This window comes from Lutjanus erythropterus, chromosome 3 (assembly GCF_056507025.1).
Source record: "Lutjanus erythropterus isolate fLutEry1 chromosome 3, fLutEry1.hap2, whole genome shotgun sequence".
In the NCBI taxonomy this organism is placed as follows: Eukaryota; Metazoa; Chordata; class Actinopteri; order Lutjaniformes; family Lutjanidae; genus Lutjanus; species Lutjanus erythropterus.
Window position 1 is genome coordinate 29,538,799 of NC_139319.1, and position 18,613 is coordinate 29,557,411.

General features: G+C 39.0%; 1 protein-coding gene across 1 annotated transcript; it reads right to left on the reverse strand.

Annotated features, from left to right (window-relative positions):
• Positions 1-161: 161 nt before the first annotated feature.
• LOC146330230 (phosphatidylinositol 5-phosphate 4-kinase type-2 beta-like) lies at positions 162-15,219 on the reverse strand. Its single transcript, XM_084715716.1, has 10 exons — positions 14,585-15,219; positions 10,220-10,317; positions 7,840-7,936; positions 7,545-7,697; positions 7,152-7,298; positions 5,290-5,328; positions 4,883-4,996; positions 2,872-3,133; positions 2,428-2,531; positions 162-1,341 (listed from the first exon to the last, which is right to left on the reverse strand). The coding sequence occupies exons 1-10, from the start codon at positions 14,726-14,728 to the stop codon at positions 1,261-1,263; spliced, it is 1,239 nt and encodes a 412-aa protein (XP_084571842.1). The 5' UTR covers positions 14,729-15,219; the 3' UTR covers positions 162-1,260.
• Positions 15,220-18,613: the final 3,394 nt, after the last annotated feature.

Genomic DNA, 18,613 nt, shown 5'->3' on the forward strand with positions numbered 1-18,613 from the left:
TCTAAAAACCCAACAGAGTATATAAAAAAGAAAACCATAGTAGTCTGAAGGATATTCATTAGCAGCATTCATTAGACTTCTGCTTCACATGGTTGCACAAACTCTATACTGAATCATTTGAGGGACACGGCGTAGAAATAAGCATAGCCAAACAACAAAAACAAGATAAAACTCCCTTTAATATGCAATGAATCATTTTCAAGTAACCTTTTTTTTCTAATGTCTGTTGGTAACAAAACAATACTGTATACAAACACAAAATTGCTACATTAATGTAAACAAGATATAAAAATGATCCTTATGGTAATAAAACAAGTATTTGCTGCAGAATTCCCCTTTTTATGTGAGTTTTTTTTTCTTAGACCAACCTCCACCAAGCTCACGGTTAAAATTTCAAAAATATTCAAAAACAATATGGCAACGTAACGTTCAAACACCAATTTTTTTTTTCTCTTTTTTTGTCGTTTTAGTTGTTAACACTCAGATGCTAAGTTCAGTGGTTTTGATGTTTCAACTTACTGGTGGAGTCTCATGTACACATCAGCCATGCATTTTTGATATTGCATTCATTTACTTAATACACCATTATATATTAATGTGTTTAATCCCCTGTCGGTCCAATTTGTCAGCAGAACAATTTGTTATTTTTCTGTTGTTACTGAGAGAGAAGCCGGATGGTGACTGTCAAAGAGTTTTGTCATGCAATCTGACCATTCAGCATCTGTGCGAGTTGTTTACACTTGTGTCTGTGTGTGTGTGTGTTTGCGTGTGTTTGTGTGTCTAATAGAAATCATAAGAACAACAACAACATGAACAGAAACCAAAGAGACTGTACTAACGGACTGTTAACTGCTGAAGCTGACACACTTGTTCAAGGCATTAGTGAGACAGTTTCCGTGCTGGCGTGAGGAGTAACAAGGTGGCTGAGGAGGCAGAAAATTTAAAAAAAAGAGAACAGGGAGATTATCGGGATGTTGTTCCGAATTCACGAGTTATCCTTGCATTGGATGAGAGAGGCGGTGGTTGTGGTGGTGGTGTGTGTGTTTGTGAGGGACAGTGTGTAACAGGCTCGGTACATCCTTCCTGCCAGACTGGTCCTGGCTGTGAGAGGATGCTGGTAGTTTTTTTAATAAGAGGGGAGACAGGCCGGGGGGTGGGGGGGGGTATTGACCTACACTGAGGTGGGGGAGAAGAGAAATAAGTGCGTGGCATTTGACAGATCGATGACAGGAAGGTGACTGGCTGGACTGGGAGATGAGTCTATGATAAGATGTTGGACATGAACTCATAGAATCGTTTGGAGTACTGCTCCGGGTTCACTGTTGAGATCTCGGCCCCCGCCTGAGAAACAAAAAATAAATAAATAAAGGCAGAAAATCATCATGTTAGAAGGAGTGACCCGTGTATTTTTCGACACACAGAAACATGTTGACATATAGATACAACTGTATTCTCTTGACACACACACATTCCTCTGCCTCAGGTCACGTAGATATGGAGTATAATGAGTATAATTAGTTTCCTCAAATTACTGATATGAACCACACACAGTAAATTTGATTTTTTCCTTATGTCAGCATTAACAACACACACATCACAGTAAGAACAGAGGCAGCATTTGCTGGGAATCTGGGAATTAAACTCAACACTTATGAACACTTTTCCATTTTTTTTCTGACATAAAGTGAAAAGCAGCTCCAGGGGTCTGAGGACCTGATGCACACTGTTGCTGTGATACATCCAGGTCTGCAGCGAACTCTTGTTTTGATTAATAATTAATGCATGAATGGTAGCTTTTTTTTCCAGATTAAATATTTATTTGTTTGTCTCTAGTACATAGTATTTTGCCCATGGCTTATAATGATCAGATAAGCTTATATCGAATTGCACGTGTGTATGATTCTGTCTGTTTGCCCAGTTTTCCAAGCTTTAGAAATAAAACTAGCCTGGACTTTGTTACCTCAGTCCAACGTTTTCTTGTACTCATGACCTGAGACACAGAGCTTGCCAATGTGTTTGACGTAGCATGTACTGCTACGTCCTGCCAAACAACGCCCATCCAGGTGAATGAGGTATGTAGTGCAAAATATGTGATTTTAGACGAGAATCTTTCTGATTGGTTGTTGTAGCTTACTGGACCCAGCTAGCTAGCTGACAGTTCCCTGTTTTGAGGCTGTGGGCACCTGTGATTGACTGAGAGGTGAGTGGACGGACACTCGTGACAACTGGCACTTTCATTAAAAGTGACTTCATGAAAAAGGGAATTTTGAAATAAAAATGACATCCAATGATAAAAGAGTTTTTAAAATATATTTGATGTTTTTCATAATATTTTATTGACTTATTTAATATTTCTCATTTTGGGACTTCTTAAACTTCTATCCTTGGGCTACAGACTGATGATTATGATGTAATCTTGACACTCACCCCGTGTTTCACAGTTTTGGCAGCATGTGCAGCTTTTTTCTTAGCATCATAGTGCGTGAGGATGTCGATGATAGCCATGAAGTATACCTCCTTCTTCACAGCACCTGGCACAAAAACAACACAACACAACACTTTACTTTCACCTGAAAAAAAAAAGAGAGAAGCTGCCCATGGCTCTGTGGGAAACATTTCTACTACAATTGTATGAGGACTACAGCATTCACTGATCCAAGTTTTACTCTGCATGTAAAACTAAACTGAATGTAAGACTAAACAGATTTTAAAAATCAAGACGATGCATCTTCTTGCTCATGCTTCTTATTTTCTTCTTCCTTGACAGACAAGTAATTACGTATTAGGTTAGTGGTTATGCAGTTATTTAAGCATAATTTAAAGCTACAGTTAAGTTCAGTGAGTCAGATGGATGTCAGAGGTGACCCTCACTATCGTGGCTCTTGATTGCGTAAACGTCCACAGAGGGGTCGAACTCCCCGGGGCCAAAGAATCCTCCGCAGTTGAGAGGGTTTCCTGGGCTGTCGGGAGGTGTGCCAAAGGAGCCGGTGAGCACGCCTCCGCCCATCCCGTCGTTCTCGTACTCTTCCTCCTCGCCCACGCCCTCCACATCCATCTCCTCCTGCTCCGCCCGCTCCACATCATGGATGCCCACCAGGAGACTGTAGTCCATGATCTTCAGGGTGGCCAAGAACTGACAAACACAGAAAACACTCAATGTCACATCTGCACATATTTGGTCTAAATTAAAATCACAACAGTCTTAAGGACCTTTTGTCATGATTGAAAAGCCAAACAATATGGCACACAGTATACATTCAGAGTAACATTTAAATAATCAAATTATCATTTTGAACTGCACGGTAATGATGGGTATCATATCAGTCCTTCATGCCATAGAATGGATCAAATAGATATGTGTACTCGTAGTGAACCAAAAACAAAATTTGTCACTGTAGAGCATTAAAGTTTCTTTCTGCTCGCTGTTTTGGTTTTGTGGCCTGTAACTTAATTGTTCTGCATTAGTCACACTGCTTTTATTCATATTTGTTCCAGCAGCACTGAAAAGGCTTTGATAAACCTGATGTATGTTACCTCCCCATTACAAAAGACAGACAAAGTCAGTGATTAGCTGTTAAACATAGTGGAGCATTTGCTGCTAAATAGCCAGATGTTTCCCACCAGAGAGAGACCAACAACAGAAGAAAAAAAGTGAGTGGACATTGTATGTAAAGAGACATAATGCAACTATTCTTCCTTAAAATAACAGCCAATCATTTTGATGCCATACTGACTTGAATAGTGTCTGTCATTCCAAATCTGCGCCCCATACACCTGGTCCCACGCTAATAACAATGACTTGGCATAGTCATGTCGCACACCATCAACTATGTCACTGATTCTGGTGAAACTGCATCATATAAAATGTTTTCTGGTTTTCCCTCCAATGTCCTCTGGCTGCTTTGCCTCAACTCTTTGATTTACAGTTTTCAATGGATGCTGAAGTAAACAGCTGATTAAAGTAGTTAATTAGATAGCTAGTGCTTATTAGCTTGGTCAGCCATACTGGCTGAACTTGGAGCTCACATCACCAGGGGAGTATTGAGTGTAGATTTAAGACTGGCTTTTAGTCTTTGGTGGGAGCTTTGTGAAAAGTCTGCAAGACAGACACCAAGCTGACCTACCTTACCTTAATTTTTACATCTTTTGTTATTGCACTTGCTTGAAAAATATGAATGCTAGGTTAATTCAAATACAGATAAAACTGGAGTTGGTCCTTGGGTGCTACACAGCAGCTGCTGACTGCAGACTGCAAACTCACTATACATTGTGCTCTATAAATGTATGTGTGACATTCAAGTTAATCTTTACCTTGATATTTAGCAGTATTAGAAAAGTTTTCATTTCACTATTGTTGATCATAAGAAATGTAGTCATAATAAATGTATGTGTACAGCTGTTCATATTTATGACAGTGAGGGTATAAGAGAATTGCACTTGCAAAAAATACCAAATCTTACATAATGTTACTTTAAATTCACCAGGTTTCTGTACTTGTACCATCACAATACCTGAGTTTTGGTACTAGGCTTAATAAAACTAGCTCTAATAAAAGTGTTGAGTTTTGATAGCCAATCATACTCAAATTAATCAAATAACAGATAAGAAAATTGAAATTAAAACGTCTTAGAATCGGTTTTACATGTTAAAAACTTTCAATCTTTAAATAGTTTTACACAACTTAGATTTTGAGATGTTCATATAGATGCCTTTACTGTGGGGGTTCTGGTCTGAAAAGTACTATCACAGCACTTATTCTGTGTGTACAGTGAAGGACAGTCAGAACAGCCCTGCAGTTTAAAACAGAGAACAGGGCCAAACTCTGCTTTGAAGCGGATCAATTCTACAGCAGACTGGATGAAATGCTGGCTGTGTTTATTACCTCTACGTCCCGCTTTAGCTTCTCCAGAAAGTACTTCTTGTTGTCATCTCCTATCTGCAGCTTGTGGCCTTCATTCAGGAAGTCGTTGTCTTTAAAAGTGGGGAGTTCTTTAGCCTGAAGAGAGGGAATGGTGCAATGGTAATAAATAATAATTCAGGGCTCCCTGGACAAAGAAAGTCCTAGTACAACAACTCAGACAACTCTGAATAGTTGTCTGGCATGTTAACACACAAAACAAGTACAACAGAACAGACACTGGCCACATGAGGCACTACTAAAATACATCTGCTTACTTATAACTACTTAATTTAGCTGTCATTTGACAAGTTTGTGTCTGGGGTGAGCTTAGGGCGTTTATTTTCATCCTATCACAGCAGCAGCTGTCACTGCACAGAAATCAAACGTACCTTTTCCTTGTCGCTGGCTTCCCTTGAGACCGTAGAACCCTATAAATGAAGGAAAATAAGAATAAAAATAGAATGAATTGAAAGCAGCTCGAGATACATCAGAGGCTTTGTTAGCATATTAGCCACTTTATTACAGACAGTGTCTTTTTACACTGTCAATACTGGAAAGCGAAGGTTGTTTTCTCCAGAGAATACTTGGCAGGAGACAAGGTTTATGCTATGAAGGATTTTTTTCAACTGACTGTATTCACAACTGCTGGTAGGGAAACAGTGCACCATAATATTCAGCACACACCCAAAATTCTTTGATGATGAGCCAGGTTTGTAATCTCCTGCAAATGTTACTGTCAGAGTATTAACTTTTCCACATTTAAATTCATTAACATGTCATTTTCTTCCATCAGACGCAAAAGTAAAAATAAAGGTGCATTTTGTATTAACTGGGCTTGCACAGCCAGACCTCTCTCCACGGTGCTCAGTGTGGGAGGAAGGTCTGGCTTCGTGCATATACATTCTTCTACAACGGAAAAAAGGTCCTGCCTTCTTTGAATTTCTTTAAACCAGTCACAAACTTCTTGGGTGCTGCTTAGCCCAGGATGCACTGGATGGTGCTGCTGCAAAATAGTGTCAAGGGAGAACTTTTTTTGGTGAAACATTTGCATGTCGGGAGGCCTGATCTGGCATTAAAATTACTACATCACTGCAAAAGAAAAGGTAACAACTACAAGCTTGTCTATGCCTGTACCATTAGCTTCCCAGGCATTAACTTGCCGTTTTCAGCACGTAGGTTGCAGCTCAGAGGTTGTTCTTGTTTCTTGGGGACTTTTAAAACATAGATGGCAGCCACCACAATGCCATCTTTCGAATGAATACAAACAAGGGGCAGCATAACACCAGAGTTACCACTAACTGCCAATTATCTTTGCACTCCAGACCACTAGCTGTACACAGCTAAAGTCAGCTACAGTTGAGTAGTTAGCACAGAAGCTTTAGACCTCTGGGAGGAGGTTTTTAGGCCTGGGGCAAGGGGCAACCCAATAGGGAATGTTGACAGGGAGCAGAACAAGCGGGCAATGTAAGAAAACCACATTAGTGTAGCTGCACTGAGGGCAGAGTGGATGCTACAGTGGCTCATTATCACCCCTTAGGCCCAATATTGAATCATGAGACAGGTCAGGCCTGGGCTAGTCGTGATTTTTGGAAAGAGACATTGGTTTTGAATTTCTTAAATGTACTTTTTTGATGCTTTGAGCACCACAAGTCAAGCGCCATCTAGTCCCACTATACTGGAGAGAAGGCAGACATCTCTACAACTAGATAGATATCTCTAAAACTCACACCAAAAAAATCTAGATGGATAAACAGCACAACAGGCCAGGGGGAAATATGTACTTTTGATGTTGGGGGTAACTGTCCATTTAAATTTTAGTTTCACCCATTGGTTTTTATATTATTCCATTTCTCTGTCTTCCTTAATTCTACAGGCATTCATTTTACTGTTTTACTGTGGTATATTTTTCCTGAATTGTTTTTATTATTCTTTGTTTTGTTTTTATTTGTTTCTTGTCTGTTGTTTTAATTTTGCTATGTGAGGCACTGCGGGCTGCATGTGTGTATGAAAGGTTCTATATAAATAAAGATGAGTTGAGTTTAAGTAGTACATGCATGATTTGTCCAATGTTTTGATAGATGTACAGTATTTGCCCCAACACTTGTAAACAGACCTGAATGACTGAAAAATTTAAATGTAATTTTTTTGATCCTTTTGTCCTTGGAGGAGAATCCTTTCACACGTCATAAAAATGAATGAATGGAAAGAAAGTTGATAGAGTCTGGTTTTGTAGTAATCCAACATATCCTACCTTCAGGTCATATTTGCGGTGTACAGTAAGGCGGTGGCTGAATACATTCCGGGTCACCACCATGTACGTCTCAACTCCGTCCACTGTTAGCCTGTACATGCCCAGGAACTGAGGAAGCAGCGTGTTGCCATGACACTCCACTATAAACTGGAGATAATCAGGGGAGGAGAGCAGAGAGTGTGGGAGTGAGGAATCAAATATACAGTATGAAAACTGATTAAAACTGGACACAGAACTGCTCTACAGTCATTTCTACACTGCTGCTTCATTTACATGCATGTGTGACTTTAGATTCAAAAGGACGTTTAACCACATTACAGATATCAAAGTGCTGAGTTAAAAACACTCAGGTCTGTATATGTTGTGTGGTGAAACAAGGAGGGAGGGTTCTACCTGGTGATATTTCTTTAGGATGTTGTGCATCTCAGCAATGTCCTCACTGGAGACAGTTTTGATTACGAAGCGGTGGTCGTAGCTGGACAGGAAGCGGTTTCCGAAGCGACCCTGAGAGTCGCTGTTGAGTGGGGCACTCCTTGTCAGAGAGTTCTGCCAAAAAAAAGAAAAAAAAGGGGGCATCCAGTTATATCTTTTATTCAAAGTGTGAATTTAAAACCCCCAAAGACTTAAAAACAATTTGTATTTAAATCGATCAAAGTTAGTTTGTGTCGTCTCAGCAGAAGTGAGTCACCTGGTAGTCCTGGTCATCGATGCAGAATCTCTCCCGCAGGTTTCTGAACACCATGGGACAGTACTCTTTGAACTTAAAGCGACTAGGCAGGTTTTCTCTGGCAAGAAGAGACAGAGTCACACACTGTCAGTACAACAAACAGGAGGACAGAGGCACATTCACTGAAACTAAGGAACAAGGCATGGATTCTGCACAGACAATATCATAGTTTACATTTACACCTTTGTATTCCTCTTCCAAACGCATTTGTTCTACATGTGAACCCAAGTTTAGATGCTGCTGCCAGTTTGCTGGATGAGAATATTTTTAAGGGCTGCAAACATCAAAGCAACCCTTCACATGAGACTTTTTAATCAACAACTTAATCAACACCTCAAACACCCAAATTGAAAAAGTTCCATGACATTTGAGCAAAGACATTCACATCATTTTCATTCACGTCTAAAGCCAGATGTGTATAAATCTCAGTGGTAAACAGATGCTTTATGCAACTTCCATCCATACATCTATAGTTAATTTTGGCTCTATGAGGGACATCCCGTACTTCTGTTGTTAGTTAAGTCGAGTCAATTTCATTTATATGGCTCCAAATCATAACTGAAGTTATCTCGGGGTACTTATCATACTCAGCAGGTCCTGTGCATACTCTTTATAATAGTCACAGAGACCAAACAATTCCCACTGTGAGCATGCACTTGTCAGCAGTGGTAAGGAAAACTCATTAAAGACAGAAACCTCAAGCAGAACCCAGCTCTGGTTGGGCAGCCATCTGCTTCGACACAGCATACAGAATTTAGTTTTTGTTCTAGTAAAAAAATGCAAAGAGATAGGATCGAAAACTTGTGAACAATACCATCATCAGAATAATATTAATGACTCACTGCAAAATATGACAGTTAAAATGTGAAAGTAGACTCGAGATAATAAAAACACACAAAAAAGCAACTAACCACATAACCTGCTTATCCACAGGAGACGCATTAAAAAGCAAGGGTTGAATCAGCAAAATCTAAGCGAGGTAACATAACTGTGGGCAAAAGGGTCTGCTGCTGAAACATTGCTGGTGGGAAATGAAGCTGTGTGGAGGACAGATCAAAAACACGCCATGTCCAGTTGAATCCATGGTCGACTTATAGCCACTGTACATTATTACTGCGTACTTGTATTGCGTAATTTTTTAAATAAAAAAAATCTTTGATTTCAGTTTCTTAAATGTGAATACTGTAAACTGAATATCTTTGGGTTGTGGACAAATAAAGACATTTGAGGACATCATCTGGGAAACACTGATCAACATCTTTCACCATTTTCTGACATTTTATGGACCAAGCAACTAAGTGAGAAAATAATCAACAGATTAATTGATGATGAAAATAATTGTTAGTCCTACACATGAGCAACAATAAGACCAAACAACCTGCGCTTAAACTAGAGCTACGCAATATCATGATTAATTTTACAGATAATACGACTGTGATATGAGTCACAATTTTTGTAGTAATGGTAAGCTTTGTATTTTATTTTCGCTGGAAAAAAAGAAACAAAATTATGTTGTGATTTTTGTCTGTGACAAACAAGTGTGTTCCTTTACAACCGGACAATATGATTTTGTAGGCCGGACCACCTCTGTAGCACCACTATGCTTCATTTAAATTTGTATGTTGTGACACATTTTCCCTTTATCAAAATATTGGCTATATTGTCATATTGATAATATTTTGATGAAGTGTTTATCCCTATCTTAACTTACTGCAGGTGCATAACTCAAATAAAGTACAATATTTTCAAATGTATCCAAGAGAACAGTCTTCTAAATCATGGCATCAAGCACAGACACAATGCTCTAGCTATTTAAGAGTCAAAGATCTGTTTATTTAGTGTTATTAAGTGGCACATTTCTCTGATTGTTTGAGATGATCACATGATCAGCCTTACACCACATAGCTTTGGTCCTGTACTGCTTTTTCACTTTGCCATGAGGATGATTTGTATTGCAAAGCTGCTCAGTTAAGTGCTGAGCTGAGCTTTGACAACAATCTGTGTATGAATGCTACCTGACCCTGCAGTAACATCTCCACTGTCACACTATAATAGATGCTGACATTCATTCTGCATACAGCAGCATTAGTCCATTCAAAGAAAGTCTGCTTTTGTACTGGATGTGAAGAGTGCACAGGGTTGATAAAGGCACAATGTTTCCTTTTTGATCAGATATATTCACACATACAACTGATCAGTGTTGGAGCAAAGGTGGAAAGTCAGTGTGTCATTTTGAAGTGGCAGCAGGTGTTTTGAACTCTGGAGGCGGACTGACCCTTTTGATTACAGATTGTGCCTTTAACAGACTGTGCTGACAGTGCATAAGCTGAGATGTACCCACTTGTTAAATAGGTGGTTGTCCACTTTGATCTTACTGTAGGCTTTAAAGTCATCTGGCATCAGCATTACTGGTACAGGCACGTTACTTAACTCATTAACCTGAAGGAGAGAAGTGAGAAAGAGAGATCAGATGAGAGCCAATGAAATAGCTGATATACACACTAACAGACTGTATAACTACTCAGGAATATGGAAAAAAAACCAAAGCAGCACGATTGACTTTTGCAGATTCACTAAGGGCACATTTTGAAATTATGCTTAAAACACACTCCTACACAAAGTACTCTACTGTTGTGCAGATCCTGTCAAACAAATCAAGATGTGCTTTAAACATCATATCACTAGATAGAAGCGAGAAGAATATGTTTAAGCATCTCATTTTGCCTCCAAGTACTGCGTATACCTGTAACACCTCTCAGCACTCAAAAACAACCCAAACAGATCCTGCCAAATCTCTCAGAGTGTTTACCAGCAGCACCGATCATTAACTCTGGGACCAAAGAACAGGCTGACAGTTTTTCTTGCTACTGCTGCTGCTGTGCCCCCCAACTCTGATCTTATCTGTTCAAACACAACCAGAGCAAATGCTTACGCTGATGGACTTCCTTGTAGATTATAAAATAAACAGCCATAAGAGAGAAACTGGGGGGAAAGATGGAAGCGATAGCACTTCTCCCAGAGAGAGTTAAGCCAAACAACCTTTAAGGAACTGTGAAATGAGGAATAACAGGCAGATGAACTAAAAGGGTGACAAAAGAGGAACTACTTAGTCCTGACAGCACTGTTTGGTAACTTAATATAGATTCTTCTCATTTTGAAAGTCAGCTCAAACTCCTGATCTGTTAAAATCAATGCAAATATATTTGTAGCGGTACTTTTATTTTATGGTATACCCTGTGGTATGAAAATTGACAGTTATCATACCATGTTCATTTGCTAATCAACATTTTCAATTTTACTGTATTAGTGTTATTAAAAAGTATATAAGAAATAATATTTTGCAGAATTATAACAAAGCATTTGTTCAACCAAATAAAATCCACTGTTTTTACTAATTTAATGGTCAGTATAACTTAGAATAATTATAATAGTGGTGTAGTACCATGATATTTTCTGAGACTATTATAATGTGAAAATCTCAAACCATTGGAAATTTAATGAGCATATGCTGCTCTTCACAAGTTCATAAACAACCAACTTATATGATCATCTGATCCAGAGCTTTTAGTTCCAGATTCATAAAATACAACAAGGCAATGTCACTTAAAATAACAAACTAACAAACTGATCGTGGCAGGGGGAAGTAAAATGACTGTTTTTGCTGAAACGGTCTGGTTGAGCGTAACAGAATGATATTTAGCTCATATAATGGTGGCTTTCTCATGGAAAAGGCTGTCTGATGGCAAGGTGAAGTGGTGAAAATATTTTAAATACAGTGTACAATTAAACTGATATTGATTTTTTAAGTAAACCTTTTGGCTAAAACACATGACCCTGTCCACAGCAGTACATTGCTCAGCTTTCATGCTTCTCCAAACTGGGGGTGTGTCAACCATCATCTACTGTAGGTTATATACTGACTATCAAAATCCAAAATATCCCTTTAAAATAATATTCCTACACACATTTTGCCTTCAACAACTGCAATCTGAAAATTGCAATAGGCCATATTGGAATTTTGATAAAATTTCGATTAACTGCTCAGCCCTACTTTCTACATGAACACACGGTTCCCTTTGTAAATGTCTTACACGATTTATGAAAGCATCATTTACTGATGCTGAATGTGCTTGATGAAAGAGTGAAAGAAATGAAAGAGCAGTGCAATAAAGTGCTAACGCTCGATTAACTTGATGAGCTGTGGGGAGAATTATTTGCTGACATAACTATTAAAAATCTGAGGGATTAACAGCATCAAACAGGTGGTGTAGAACATCATCTAAACACCGCCTGACACTGTGTGGCAGTGAAGGCCTCCAGCATCACAGCTCGGGCATTATTAAAAATGCATTCAACTTCTGACTGGAAGAAGGGGACTTTGATGAGAAGTCTGTTTGATGTCTTGAATCGGCTTCCCACCCACACCTCAAATCACCAGGCCTGTGTGCTGCTGCACCCACACGCCCACTGCCAAAGTTCACCCACTGAACACAGGAAATGCTGCAGTGATAACCATATCATTAGCAGCCTCCTTAATTTCTTGGTTGTATGCATTTTCATTTGCTGTGTCATTTCTTTAAAGAGGCGAGCTAGCGTTTGTGCTTCTTATGTTATATCTTGCAGAAATAAGAGGGGTTTAATACAGACACAAAAACGTATTTCCGCTGTCAGTGTCAAATCTGCTGTGGCAGTGCCACTGTCAGCAGTTTTGGCAGTTACTCGCCTTTAAGTTGCAATCATTTACTGACTAAATTCCTGTTTGGTAGAAGAGTCATTTCTTTAAATCTGACAGTAAGGTAAGGTAAGTTTAACTGACATGAGGGAACCAGAAATAAAGAAACTGAAAACAAATGACTAGAACCCAACTGATTTTTCCCATCACAACTATACTGGTCTATATCGGTATCAGCATACATGTTGTCTGATATGCAACTATATGAAAACTTTTTTAATAGAGAGAAAATAATGCCAATTGTTTTTATTTGGTAGCTTTACAGGCAGCTTTTTATATATGTGTACATATATATGTTTACACACACACACACACACACACACACACACACTTTTTCTTAATTCAGGTTTAACATATTCATATATTTTACTATATTTGTGTTTTTTTTTGTATAGTTCTTTAAAATACTTTAAAAAATAGAAAATTATACTGATTGTTAACCTGTAAAATATTTATTATATATATATATATATCCATTTAGGGTGACCAGACACCCTGAAAATACAGGACAGTCCCACATTACAGCTGTTGCCGCTAATAAAAAAATCCACGAAAATTAAACATTTTAGTAATAGATAATATAAAAGACATATGAAAATATTCTGATCAAATCACTTACGTAGGCTATAATTCCAGCTACTAGATATTAAAAGTTTCTTGTTGGTTTTTGCAAAATATGTCACAGTTACTACTGATGTGTTTTCACTTGTCTATTTCACTGTTTAGGCTGCCATAAATAACGGATTCCTAATGTCATTCAACCAGTTTTAAACCAGATGAGGAAGCGTGCCGCTATGTCTGTGGCAAAATTTGTGATGAAACTTTTTTTTTTTAATGTGTTTGTACGCTTATACAGCTTATGTGCTGAAAAGTGCTTGTCCCGTATTTCACCAATTTTCATCCAGTAGCCCTGCCTCCATTATGTATCCTTGTCACAAGTGTAGACCACTTTCAAGGGATCAGTGCAAAAAACACGTCAGCCCTCAAAATCCACTTTCTGTCGAGTTACCCGACAGTTACTCCTAACCGTGGCAATGAATACACACTGCAGATAACAGGTGCTCCTCCATTCAGAAGTCAAAACTTTCACCCTGCACAGGGCTTTGTGTCACACCTGAGAATCTGCTTTTCAAGCACCAATCAAAGCTGTGCACGAGTGGGCGACTGACACAACAGTTACTAGGCGTATTGCACATTAGGCAAGACCAAACTACTGGTGCAAACCCACTCCATCCATCACTGGTGTCCAATCTGCCCTTCACTGTGCTTTTCATAGCCATAGGCAGCCTCGGCCAAAAGTAAATGTGATATATTTTTCTGCTCTATTTATAGGGAATGATGTGATGGAATAAACTGCAGCATGGGGATGCAGGCACCGAGCATAGGAGCTGTAAATACACGCTCAGAGCAGGTTTATTTAGACAATAGGCAGGCTGCTGTCTGCAGCTGTGGGACTGAAAATCTGTAACCTGCTGCTCCGGCTGCTGCCTGTCACACCCCTCCCACTCCATGCCTCCTGCACTACAGCCGCAGATCACGACTTGGCTTCCAAACGCTACAACCTTTATGGTTTATGATGGCACACTGTTAATGCCGCGTTTTGAGGTGAAAATGCACAAGCTGTTGTGGACATGCTGCGGACAGTTTAACAGATAAGACTTGAGATCCCTGCAAAACGCACGCGTCGGGCACAGCGAGCTAGCAGAGCTATCAAGGCAGCAGCAGTTAGCTCCAAACTGTATGAAAACGACCAGCTCAGCATAGAGTCAGCCAGCAGACTTCCGGCCAAGCAAATCACCACTAATATTTGCCTGATATCCATGAAATAGGGTTATTACATGGCTGGCTGCAAGCATCAAAGCTGGCTTGACAGATGAGGGCAGCTGGCTAACAAGCTAGCATGCTAGCTAAATCAAAACAGCAGCATAAACAAACCGCTCAGTAGCCACAAGGAGCCGTTTAACATGTACTCACCGTATGGTTGACACCCCACATTAAAACGCTGAGAATGGGCTCACTCGCACGGAATAATTTCACTTTCTGTCCTATAAAATGCTTCTTTTTCGTCTTGGTTTTGCTGGCGCTGACAGGCGCTGCGCTGGTGCAGTTGGATGACATGTCTCCGGCTGGGATTCAGGGTACGCAAGACGGCACTCGTTGTTGTTCAGAGCCTCTACACACAACAAGAAAAAAATGAGAGCTAAGAGCGTTTTAAAAAATCTATAAGTGCATCGTGCTCGTCGCCCAACTCGCAGCGAGTCTCTGGGAAGGATAACTGTCAGGCTGGGAGTCAGCGGTGGAGCATTTTGCGCCGTCACCACCCTTCCTCCTCCCGAGCAGGCCGCGGTGGAGTCCAGAGAGCAGCTAGCCGGCCATCAGGCTACAGCGCAGCCTCTCTCTGTGGACAAATAACCCGCTAACAATGTCCGGACAGCTCCTCTGCTTCCCCTTCAACGCCTGCAACCCAACGCTGAGGTGATGCTGCTTTACTTGTCAGTGAGTAATCCCATCATGATGCGCCTCAGATTGTTGTCAATCACCACCAACAAGCGCTGCGTTCGGGGTCTCCTCAAGATGGCGTCTGTGCTGCACTACACAGTCAACAGCGCCCCCTGCAGGCCGCCGACAGAACTACAGGGATTCCCACACCTTGGACAGGGACCTGGACCTGCAAATATCACCCACGGGACGGGGGGAATATATGTCAGTGTTTCCCAAACTGCTTTTCTGTGTACCCACTTTCTAAAAATGACAAACCATCGTGACCCACTTCACAGTAGGCCTTAATCTCACTTAATCATTGGAAGATTAAATTTGTGCATAAATTACCTTTCTTTACCATTTTTACCACTATTTCTGCATCACTCTATATTATCTTGACATGTTATTGAAAATTTAAAATATATTAAACACTTTATAATTGAGACATAAATACAGTTAGCTGAGTTAACAAACCATGCCGTTGTTTTATTTCCTGCCATCAGGAAGGCAATTCAAGACTTAATACAAGAATTAACAGACTCAGTTTTTTGTAGAATTTCTTCCATAGTCTTTTATTTATTTTATTTACCTGTGGGTTATGACCCAGTCTCTGGGAATGACTGGTAAATACGTTGTAGCTTGGACTGATGAATGAACATTGTTGGAGAAGCTACTTTAAAAGACTTTACAAGGTTCCAGTAAATATTTTTCATAGCATCCATTTTGACATGAAAAAGAAGGTAAACATAGGTCTTACCTAAGTTTGGAAGCTGTGTAAAACGTAAATAAAAACAGAATGCAATGACCAGCACATGCTTTTCGATTTATAATCAATTGCAGCAATGAGCAGCAAAAGAGCAGGGGCATCCTGAGGAGAAATCTAGTTCGGTTAATTACAGCTACTCAGAAAAAGTAGTTCAAAATACACTGGACAGAAAAAAGAAAACAAAAAAGATCAACTTGACGATACACTTCTGATGTGAAATTCCAACAAAATATACAAAAAAGTCTAATGCAAGCAAAAATGATACAAAGTTGTTTCTAGTTTCAGTAATTAACTGCACAAAAATGGCAAAAAAAAAAAAAATAATAATAATTTAACTACTTGAATCACTATGTAAATAGAAATATAGTTGAACTACCAGTAAGCTACAGCAAAATGTAGTTAAACTACTAGTTTAATTACATGTAGTTCACTACCCACCAACACTGTGAATGAAATACAGATGCCAAGTCCACTCAGTGCCCTCCTCCATTAAATCTTTTTAAATAGTTCCATTTTTCATATTTTATTTATGTAGTTAAGTGTAATTTATCAAAGACAACATCTAGATAATAGAGATTCCTCTTATTTATTTTCACAGATTGATTGCTTCATAAGTGACAAACTGATGTTAAAATATGTTCTATTTTCCATTGACTGCAATAACTTACATGAAGATACAATTCAAACATTTTTTTTTTTTTTAAATATGTTTTTAGATACAATTCTGCAATTTACCACAGTACATCTACCACAACATCAAAAGTTTGTCTCTTTTTTTCCAATGAACACCAGAGATTTATTTTGCAAGAATCTGTGGTAGCTGTTTATGGTGAAACATTGTAATGAACTGTGGGCTCAATCTTTTTTATAAATCAAAAATCTGTCTGGATGGTCTGTGGAAAACAGTCTGAACAAACAGTGGAGCAATTTGGAGTTGATTGAACAAAAAATGTGGGAGGAGATAGAAATAATTATTTCACAAGAAGAAGACTGACAAAAACAAGAGGAACAAATGTGTGACATTAGTCAAATTTCAATCAGATATGTCCTCATTCAGGGAAAAGTCCCCAAATACAGGAAGTTGTAAAACGAGAGGACAATGTCAGTGTCATTCCCCGGGGTAACCCACCACAGGTTCTGGTCTGACAGCACTCTGCAGAATTACCCCAATTTTAAATAACTATATATGATATTATGATATTTTCAGGATAAAACCCAACCAGGGATGTGATTTGGTTACATACCTCCTTAGAAAAAACATTATTAGTTAGAAACTTCCTTGAAAGAGAAGACACTGGAAATGTTTAAATTGGATGTTTACTGCTACTGAGTATACCAACTTTAAAGGGGCTGCTCCTCCACCAATTTTATACCTACAGCTTATTATTTCATCAGGGTTATCTGAGCTCGGAGATGACAAATTTGTGAATGAAAACTTGTGTGTGTGTCTAATCAACAGATAATATTGAGGAAGTGTAGGATCCAGTCTCTTTGGAATTGGTCTTATTTTAGTTAGGATATCTCAGCCTGTGCTGCTTTAAATTTGACCATTTTTAAAAGTCTTTCTCCTGATTTGTTATGAGTCCCCTGGGCTTTATAGAAAAGACATTAAATTACTGGAATACATTTGAAAGACATTTAAATGTATAATGACACCACAAGAAGCACTCAGCTGTAATAATTTAGTTCTACAGGTTTTTAGTTGTTTTGTTGATCATTGTCCAATATCAAAGGAAAAGATTTCCCATTGACCTGAATTTTTCTTTCCCCACCAGTGAAATTATTATTCCTTACAATTCCTACCTTTTGTAGTTTGTACCCCGGGCTCTCACAGGGTTGGAGGGAGGTTTTGATCATCTCTCCCTGGTATTTAAGGATCTGCTGACTTTTGCACCTCATTGGCAATGGCCGATAAGCATTACAATTAAATATCAATATTGAACATTTGTGATGATATGACAGGCCGATGAGATGACAGTTTAATTATACACCTGCACGTTGAGTGTGTCTGCGGTGTGCAGGGTGTTTGAAATGCGTGACACACAACGTTGCTATCTGCAATGATAGCTCAGCATAGGTCATGTGAGGAGGAGCTCAGTCACATTCCTTCAACACTGCAAATTGAATAGCCCATCTTAAAGGTGCAGTAAGCAACTCTTGAGAAATATAGATTGATCAATCTATCTGACCGATCTGCAATTGGCCAAAATTTCTTCTGTCACTGGCTAGAGTTTTTTTAAAGTCTGAAAACAGAACCAAGAAGATGAGCAGAACACTAGTATTCTTTTGGACCACTTAATTACATTATTCTTAAAGGTTATTATGGAACTTTTTCCCAACCCCATGCCAAAATAAACTGCCTACCCCAGCTTTATGAGCTCTTTAAGAGCCAAGAGAAACAGGCAACAATGAAAAAAACATCTATCAGAAGTTGTTTTATTATTTTTGCCCAGTGAATGTGTATATTTTGAAATCGTATTTTTATGTCTGCATCTGCCAGTGGGCCATCACAATAATATGTTAATATTACTGCTGCATTAATGTGTGAAAATGTATGTACCATTTTACTGCAGCAGATGTTTAAAGCTGAGTTTGTTTTAACTACTTTATGTACTGCTGGGTAGTTTATGCATCATCTTCTATGAGATCATCATATGTTTGTAGCGTTGCTGTCCTGTCAGAACTACGTATGTCTAAAAAAATCTATACAAATCTGTAATCTGAAAAGTAACTAGAAATTAATGCTGTCTGAAAAA

Bases quoted from the DNA above. Each gene is read 5' to 3' on its own strand.
- LOC146330230 (XM_084715716.1), bottom strand. From the start codon at position 14,728: ATGTCATCCAACTGCACCAGCGCAGCGCCTGTCAGCGCCAGCAAAACC. The intron at 7,299-7,544 runs GTAGAACCCTCC...GATTATCTCCAG, and splicing joins TCCTAAAGAAATATCACCAG to TTTATAGTGGAGTGTCATGG. The intron at 4,997-5,289 runs GTACGTTTGATT...CCCTCTCTTCAG, and splicing joins AAGCCAGCGACAAGGAAAAG to GCTAAAGAACTCCCCACTTT.